General features: G+C 64.2%; 1 protein-coding gene across 1 annotated transcript; it reads right to left on the bottom strand.

Moving 5' to 3' along the window:
• Positions 1–540: 540 nt before the first annotated feature.
• On the bottom strand, positions 541–7,589 carry Enpp7 (ectonucleotide pyrophosphatase/phosphodiesterase 7; the record flags this gene model as incomplete). Its single annotated transcript, XM_069992823.1, has 6 exons — positions 7,334–7,589; positions 6,913–7,058; positions 4,385–5,011; positions 3,375–3,594; positions 3,057–3,135; positions 541–729 (listed from the first exon to the last, which is right to left on the bottom strand). Coding segments are annotated over exons 1-6 (1,517 nt in total), but the record flags the coding sequence as incomplete, so codon positions are not given.
• Positions 7,590–9,063: the final 1,474 nt, after the last annotated feature.

Here is a 9,063-nt window from a genome sequence, read left to right on the forward strand (position 1 = left end):
CCTAGTTTTAAGAGGAAGAAATGATAACCCAGAGAAGTTGACAGCTTGCCCTGGGCCACAGAGCCAGTGAAGGCTGGAGTGTGGGTGTGGGAGCCGGTCTTGAACCTGCGCTCTGCTGCTCTGGGTTGTACAGCCACATGCATGCATTTTACACACAGACGGGCAGCTAGTGCTGGCGGGTAGGCCTGCTGCAGCCCTGGGCAGACGCAGGGGCCGGGGCCCGGGGTGCTGGTGAGCTGCCCGGCCCTGGAGGTGGAGAGTGTTGTAGAGACAGATTATTTCCATCTGTCCCTTTGGTAAGTCCAGGGGTGAGTGATTGCCCACCTCTGTGTGGACCCAGTCCTCAGACACAGATGGCCAAGGCTGAGCGAGCAGTCATGGTGTTGGGGGTCAGTGGTGGTGTGTCTGTCTGTCTGTCGCAGTAGGTGTTAGTGCGGGTCAGTGCTCCACATTCCACCCTCCCGTCCATCCCCTCTGTCTGCCTCGTCTCTACCAGTCAGGGGAGGAGACTCCGGAGCACTGGGCCTCGAGCGACCCCACCTCGGCCGGCTGGGGCCTGGACATGCAGCCAGAGCTGGCGTGGAGCGCGGGCTCTGGGGTCCAGGGTGCAGCTGCAGCCGCCAGGGGCCATTCCACCCATGGTCCTGGGGCCAGGAGCCTGCAGCCCAGGGCCAGGCCTTTTGGGAGGAGGCAGCCGCTCCAGAGATTGCGGTCTGCAGGCTGGTGCATCTGGAGAAGGAGGGGAAGAGGGGGAGGAGGGGAAGGGGAGGAGGAGGGGAGGAGGAGGAGGAATGGAGGAGGAGGGGAGGAAAGAAGGAGGGGAGGAGGAAGGGAAGGGAGGAGGGGGAGGGGAGGAGGAGGAAGGGAGGAGGGGAGGAGGGAGAGGAGGAAGGAAGGAGGAGGAAGGGAGGAAGAGGTGGAGTGGAGGAGGGGAGGAGGAAGGGGAAGGGAGGAGGAGGAGGGAGAGGAGGGGGAAGGGAGGAGGAGGGGAGGACAGAGAGGAGGGGGAGGAGGGAGAGGAGGAGGAGGGGGAGGAAGAGAAGGAGGGGGAGGAAGAGGGGGTGGTGGGTGAGGAGGAGGAGGAGGGGGAGGAGGAGGAGGAGGAGGAGGAGGGGAGGAGGAGGAGGCAGTGCCTTGCAGAAGCAGAGCTGTGGGAAACAGGAGTGGGTGGGGCCACGCTGCCATGCCCTGGCCCCAAACCTGGAGCCTGCGTGGACACAGCTGCCATGGCCCCCAGGCTTCGTAGGCTCAGGGCTCTTGCCAGCAGCATTGCTGGGTGCCCCCGAAGCCCACGTTCCGGAGAGCTGCGCTGAAGGCCCAGTGACACAGAGGCTGACCACTGAGGCCGTGCTGGCCTCCAGGCAGGCGACGCCGGGCTGCCCCGAGCCCCACCAGGCTGCCCTGTGCCCCCACCCCAAGCCCCGCCGGGCCGCCCCTGCCCCGCCAGGCCGCCTCTGCCCCGCCAGGCCGCCCCTGCCCCGCCAGGCCGCAGCGCCTTGTGTGCAGCCCCTGGCCTCCGTGGGCTGGCGGACAATACCGGCTCCCTGTTGGAGCATAAAGAACCCTCGTTTCTCCCTTGTCTTCTGTTCAGACGCAGAACCACCCTTGGGCCGGCCTGGAGCACGCCCCGGGGCCTCACCGCACCCAGGATGGATCGGGGCCCCTGCGATGGCTGGCTGCCTCCAGGAATTAGCGATTTATTTATTACCCATCCGGGCAGCTGGGAGTCTGCAGGCAAAGCAGCAGCCTTTGAGAACAAAGTTCCCGGGTCCCCGCCCAGGGTGCCCTGTGTCGGCGGTTAGTGATGGCCTCCTCCTTTCTTCGGACCGGCTTGGCTGTGGCCAGAAGCCGTGCCAAGTACCCTCCTGGCGAGGTCCCCCACCCTGCCCTGTGTGTGTGGGCGCTGAGGGCTGGGGGGCTCGTGTGCGCCCCCTTGTGGCGGCAGATGGAACTGCGGCTTCATCGGAGGAAGGGGGGTAAATCTGAGCAGGTGGGCTTACTTCAGCCCTGGAGTGGCCAGGTGTGGGCTGGTGTGTGTGTGTGTGTGTGTGTGTGTGTGTGTGTGTGTGTGTGTGTGTGTGTGTGTGTGTGTGTGTGTGTGTGTGTGTGTGTGTGTGTGTGTGTGTGTGTGTGTGTGTGTGTGTGTGTGTGTGTGTGTGTGTGTGTGTGTGTGTGTGTGTGTGTGTGTGTGTGTGTGTGTGTGTGTGTGTGTGTGTGTGTGTGTGTGTGTGTGTGTGTGTGTGTGTGTTGGACAGAGACATTGGGATAAGCTGGGAAAGCAAGGCCCCATCCACGTCTAGTTGACACCCCAGGGCTGGAGACCCAGCTGTTGTGGGTGGCTGGCGGGGGGCTTCCCGGAAGACCAGGTGCCCTGTGTTGGGCTGAGAGGACAGGTTGGGCAGGGTGAGGAGGGAGAGGCAGAGGTGGGGGAAGGAGGGAGGGAGGGAGTCAGTGGTGGGAAAGGGGCTGTGCAGGCCTTGGAGCGGCCCCTGGGCTTCTGGGAGGATCCAGGTGAGTGTGGGAGGGGTTGGGGCCAGGGTGGAGGGCTGGCTGGGCGGGTGGGGTGGGTGCTCCTTCCTCGGAGACAAGGTGAGGATGTCCTGGCGCCCCAGCTCAGCGCTCCGGGGCTGGTGCATCAGTCCTGTGTTTCTAGAAGGAAGGAGAGATTTCCTTCTGCATTGGCCAAGCACTGGGACTGCGCCAGGCAGAGCCAGAGAGAGGGAGCCGGGAGGCTGCCCTGCCGGGCGGCTGGTGACTCCTAGGGCGTCCCGAGCCAGGGCCCTGTGGCTCCCTTCCCAAACAGCACCCTGGGAGGCCGGGTCCCTCCCTGCCTGTGTGGAGCGGGGCCTGGTCAGGAGGGGGGCGGCTGGGGGGGGCAGTCCTGGGGGGGCGGGTCGCCCAGGCTTCGAGGGAGGGTGGCACTTCCCGCTGTGCTGGCGTTGGTGCTGGGAAGTGATCTCCACGCAGGGGCGCAGGGCTGGCTGTGGGGGGCTGGCTGGGGGGCCCGGCAGTGATGTGCTGGGAGTCTCACCTGGGCCTCAGTCCCGGGACCTTACTGGATTTTGGCCAAGAGGACCAGGGCTCCCAGCAGCGCCATCGGCAGGGGGGGCGGGGGGCGGGGCAGGAGCGGGGCGGCTGCGAGAAGCGGAAGGTCCAGTGAGGGGGGAGGGACATCTCCCTGGCCTCCCATTCCTCCACAAGCACCAGGGCTCGGCCTGTCCACCCCCCCAGGGCCCCGCCCGTCCACCCCCCCCCAGGGTCCCGCCCGTCCACCCCCCCAGGGTCCCGCCCGCCCCCCCAGGGCCCCTGCTGAGGCTCGTGGGGTGACCGGGTCCAGGGCTCAGCTGGGAGCCAGGAGGAAGGGGCCCTCTCACCCGAGCGGAGCGTGGGCCGCAGGACGCCGGGGTCCCCGTCATTGGGCTCGGGCTCGATGCCCAGCAGCTCACACATGAGCGCGTACACGTGCACGCTCTCGAAGGGCTCCACCTCCAGGCCGGCCTTGAAGCTCGGGCCCACGGCCCGGAAGATGGTCTTCATGTCCATGTCGTTGTTGTTGAAGCCGTGTTCCCCGTTGTTGAACTGGACGTTCACTCTCTGTGGGGAGGGACAGGGGGCCCGGGGCCTTGCAGGGGGCTGCAGCCTCCGGCACCCCCTCTGCCCGGCACCCCCTGCGGGCGGGCACCTGCGTGGGCAGGCCGCACTGGGCGGTGATAGGGACTTCCGCGTGGCAGTTTCTGAGGCTCAGTTTCCCGGAATTCCAAGACCCCCCCTGAAAAGAGTCACCCCCAGAACAGCCTTGGTGAAGAGCTGACCCCGAGTCCCCGCAGGGGGCTGCAGGTCCCCTTCTGGGTTCCTGTTGAGAGGCTGTGTGTCCTGGGGTCCTCGCCCTGCCGGGCGCCGCTTCCTGTCCCCTCCTGTCACCTGCCATGACTGACTTCCCACACTTGACCTTGACACCAAGGTCACAAACGCAAGTCTGGAGACCAGCTAGACAAGTGGGTGGAGGAGGTGGGTCACGGCTGCCATCCTAACTACTTGGGAGGTGGAGATGAGGAGGATTACAGCTCAGCCTGGGTAAAAAAGTGACCAAGACTTCATCTCAATAGCAAAAGAGAAGGAGGAAAGGAACGCAGGGCTGAGAAGGGTAGCAATGGTCTGCCACCCCGTCCATCCCTCCCTACGCCTGACGCAGGCTCAGACCAGCCTGGCCGAGGAAAAGGAGGCCCTACCTGAGAAACGGCCAGAGCCAAAAGGGCGTGGTTCAAGCGGTGGAGCACTTGCTCAAGGCAAGCCTAAGGCCCTGAGTTCAAATCTCTGGTACCACCAAAAAGAAGAGAGGCGACTCCAGTCCCAGGAGGAGGCGGTGGCCCCGCGGGCGGCTTACCCCGTGGATGACGTAGCCCAGGTCGCTGTACATGAGCAGGGGGGTGATCCTGGGGTGGCCGGCGTAACGGAAGGCCCGGGGGAACTCCTCCTTCTTGTAGACGTGCAGCCGGGGGTGCGCCGTCTTCAGAGCCCGGTACACCGCCTCCAGCCTCCCCTCCTTGGGGATCAGCATGCCGTTGGGCCCGTAGTCTAAAAGCTCGAAGGCGATGTCTTGGAAGGTGAAGTTGGGGAACCTGTGGAGCTCCACCAGGTCTCCGGCTGTCTTGGCGACGGTGGTCATGCCGTGGTCGGAGGTGACGATGAGGTCCAGGCGGCCGCTGAGTCCGTGCCGGGCGATGCTGTCCCGCAGGTAGCCCACGGTCCTGTCCACCTGCCTCACCATCTCCCTCCGCGCGGCGGACTCGGGCCCATACTTGTGGCCCGTGGAGTCCGGCTCCCCGAAGTAGAGTGTGACCAGTGCCAGGTCCTCGTGGGTGAACCAGCCCATCACCGTGTCCACGTTCGCCCTCCACTCCTTCTCCTCGCTGTAGTTGTGCCAGACGCCTTCCTTCCGGCTCAGCGTCACGGCCTCTCCTTGGTAGGTCACGTTCCCGCCCGGGTAGAAGAAGGAGCCGGTCTTTAGGCCCTGCCAGGACAAGGCCACGTGAAACCACTCGGCTCCTCACCCGCGCTCAGCTCAGCCCCCCGCAGCTGCGTCTCTGCGGGAGGCCATTCATGTTCTCAAATAGCCCTTATGAAAGCCAGGCGCCAGTGGCTCACGCCTGTAACCCTGGCCACTCAAGAGGCTGGGTTCTGAGGATTGTGGTTCAAAGCCAGCCCGGGCAGGAGAGTCTGTGAGGAGGCTCTTTTCTCCATTGAATCACCAAACGCCAGGGGTGGAGCTGTGACTCAAGTAGTAAGGTAAAAGCTCAGCGACAGCACCTAGGCCCGAGTTCAAGCCCTAGGACCAGCACACGCGTGTACACACACACATTCATAAAAGAGCCCTTATTCCGCATTGTGTGGGGTAAAGCCAATTTGTGGAGGAGTGCAGCGGTGGTAGGCCGTGTCCCCTGCCAGTCGCTCCCTCCCCATCCATGCAGCTCCCCCTGCAGCCCGCCTCCCCCCACCGCCCACCTTCCCTCCCCACTGTCCACCTGCCCTGCAGCCTTCCGCCTGTTCATCCACCTTCCCACAACTGCTGCTCATGTCTGTCCTGCGACCATCCGTGAGCTCCCTGCCCTCCGGCCCAGGAGCAGGCACCAACTTTGGTATCCTGCACAGATGGAAGCAGGGCGATTCTCTGACTTGAGTGGATCTGGCTCTATTATTATTATTATTATTATTAGTGCCTGTACTGGGGCTTGAGCTCAGGGCCTGGGCGCTGTCCTTCAGCTCTTCAGCTCAAGGCAAGCGCTCTACCACTTGAGCCACAGCGCCACTTCCGGTTTTCTGGTGGTTTACTGGAGATAAGAGTCTCACGGATTTTCCTGCCCTGGCTGGCTTTGAACCTCGATCCTCAGATCTCAGCCTCCTGAGTAGCTAGGATGACAGGTGTGAGCCGCCGGTGCCCGGCTTCCTGCTGGTCATTAGCCAAGTGGGGTGGGCTCTGGTTCCCTTTGCAAACCTCTGTTTGGCCTTGAGGATAGAGGTCATTAGGAATTAGTGAGGTTTGCCCGTTGAACGCCCCAACCCTCCTCCCACTAATCTTTGCTCCTCAGAGGCAGGGGGCGGGACTGGGAGAGATAATCGTCTCACTTCCTTGTGGGGTCATAGTTCTCTTCCTGTGGGGCTCCTCCCAGCACGGAGGGATCCGAGGGGGTGGGGTTCCTCCCTCCACAGGACATCAGAGTTCTGTCCACATCACCGCCGTAGGGGGGCAGGCAGGGCCGTGCCGGCTGGGGATCTCCTGGGGTCACGGCCTCAACTGTCTGGTCCCCAGGCCTCCCAGCTACTGTCCCATGCGTTGGGCTGCAGGTTGCGTCCCGTCTCTGTCCAGGCCCCCAGCCCATGTCCCGTGCATGGGCGGTGTCCCCCGTCTCTGTCCGGCCCCCCAGCCCGTGTCCCGTGCATGGGTGGTGTCCCCTGTCTCTTTCCAGGCCCCCAGCCCGTGTCCCGTCCATGGGCGGTGTCCCCCGACTCTGTCCAGGCCCCCAGCCTGTGTCTCGTGCAGGGGCGGTGTCCCCCGACTCTGTCCAGGTCTCCAGCCCGTGTCCCGTGCAGGGGCGGTGTCCCCCGTCTCTGTCCAGGTCCCCCCCAGCCCATGTCCCGTGCAGGGGTGTGTCCCCCGTCTCTGTCCAGGTCCCCCCCAGCCCATGTCCCGTGCAGGGGCGGTGTCCCCCGACTCTGTCCAGGCCCCCAGCCCGTGTCCCATGCATGGGCGGTGTCTCCTGTCTCTGTCCGGCCCCCCAGCCCGTGTCCTGTGCAGGGGCGGTGTCCCCCGTCTCTGTCCGGCCCCCCAGCCCGTGTCCTGTGCAGGGGCGTGTCCCCCGTCTCTGTCCGGCCCCCCAGCCCGTGTCCCGTGCGTGGGTCCCTGGGCCGCGTCACCTGTCTCTGGGCCGTGATCCAGATGGGCACGCTGCCGTTGTCCCACCACTGCGGGATGCCCAGGGTGGCGTGGTAGGGCAGCCTCACTGTGGTGGTGGTGTTGTAGAACATGTTGTGCACCACACCGTGGTTCTCGATGTATTTGCCTGAGGGGGGAGGATGGGGGCACCTGGCGAAGGCCACCCTTGTCTCCCCCCCCCCGGAAGCCCAGGCCCAGCGAGGACCCCCCGTCCCTGTTAGTGACCCCAGTGGGCGTTTTCCTTGCCCTCTACAGCTTGCTGCCGACGGAGGATCCTGGAACCCCCTGTGCAGGCGTGGGCTGGGGGGCATTGGGAGCCGGATCTTCCCTTTGCTGCTCTCTGTGCCTGGTGGCCCAGCCCCCCTCCCCCCCCCCCGTCCCCCTCTGGGATCCGACACTCACCAGTGACCAGCGTGAAGTGACAGGGGCTGGTCATGGTGACGAAGGCCGGCGTCATGTAGCGAGCTTTTACCCCCTCTCGAGCCATGGCGTCCAGGTTGGGGGTGTCCACATCCTGGTCATAGTCCCAGCGGAAGCCATCGAAGGACACGAGCAGGAGCTTGTTCCGGGGTTGCTGCCTGTGGACAGGCGCGGCGGCCCCGGGAGGTGGCAGGGAGGTGACCAGAGCCCCGGCGAGCAGGACAGCCCAGGGCCGCATGGCCGGCTCCGTGGGCAGCAGGTGCACAGGACGGCGGTGCCCAGGGGAGAGCAAAGTCCCGGGCTGGCCGGGTGTCTTATCCTGGGTGCATCTTCAGGGATGGGACGGTGTGTGGACTTGAGCCAGCCCCGGGCTCCTGCCCTCCACACCCGGGTCGTCTCTGGCGAAGTCCTGGCGTGTGCAGATCCTGGTGTGTGTGTCCCGACGTGTGACCCCCTTTAAAGTCCCCAGGGTACTCCGGACCTCTCAGTCCGGCCCTGCCTTCCCTGGGATGCAGAAGGGGTCTACGCTCTCTGGGGCTTCGTCCTGCCCCAGCCCTCACCCCCCGCCAGTTCATTCTAGCCCAGGGGAACTGTGGGGGTGGGGGAAGGGCTCCCTCCTCAGCCTTGGGAGCTGGAGATACGCGGGTCTGTTTGGATGAGGACCTCTGGGGTGGGTGTCCCTGGGCCTGGGCCAGGACTGAGAGAGCCCAAGGCTGGCGCTGTGGACGGAACTGAGGGGCTGTTATGGGACTGGATGGGGAGACAGGGAGTGCGTGTGGAGCCAAGTCCTAATTTAAATCATGTCCAGCTGCAGGCCTGCCAGCTTGTCCAGCCTCGTCTCAACTTCTGCAGCAATTGCCACCGCCCCAGGTGACCACAAAGGCCACCGCCCCAGGTGACAATGAATGCTACCGCCCTGGGTGATAGCAAATTCCACGGCCTCGGGTGACAACACAGAAGCCACCGGCAGCTCTGACTGCCACATAGCCGGAGCTCCGTGGGGCAGGATCTACAAGGCGCAGGATCCCTCCCTCCTCAGACGTCCGGCGCCCACCCAGGCCCAGCGTCACCGTGGATTTGTCCCGCAGGCTGACTTCCGCAAGGTAAGCCCACCTCAGCATGGAGGTGTGGGCTGTCTCGTTTTACTTCTGATTATTTGAGTTTTCTGTCACTCGGGGGGACTTTGTCCTAGCTGATAATTGAACTCTAGGTTTGAGAGGCGTTGCTGGGTTTGAGACAGCAGGGTGAGGACACCCCCACGTAGGGTACCAGCCTGTGGGGAACTCCAGGCTGCTCCGAGAAGATACGGGACTACACAGTCTAGCATTTGGGGTAAGAGACCCAGAAAGCTCCTCCACACAGCTGGTGTTGGGGTGGACGGAGCTGTAGGAGCGGGCAGGAGGGCTTCTTAGCAGAGGGGGCAGTCATGGAGGTGAGGGACAGGGCCAGCAAGTTTTCCCTACAATCAAGTCTTCATGGCAAGATGGCTGCCAAGGAAGAAGATGCCATTTCCCAGCATCCTGTGCAGCAACGTTTTAGCCACATGACCATATCCTGGCCAATGGGAGGGAAGCAGCAGTCACGTGACAGCACCCAGCACGGCTTTGCTCTGTTTTCGAGACTGGGGCTCGCTCAGGATGGCAGGATGAGGGGAAGGAGCGTGGTTCCTTGGCTGTCCTGGGCAGGGAGCTCCAGCCCTATGCACCTTGTCT

The sequence above is a fragment of the Dipodomys merriami genome, unplaced genomic scaffold (assembly GCF_024711535.1).
Source record: "Dipodomys merriami isolate MVZ:Mamm:240054 unplaced genomic scaffold, mDipMer1.0.p SCAF_42, whole genome shotgun sequence".
In the NCBI taxonomy this organism is placed as follows: domain Eukaryota; kingdom Metazoa; phylum Chordata; class Mammalia; order Rodentia; family Heteromyidae; genus Dipodomys; species Dipodomys merriami.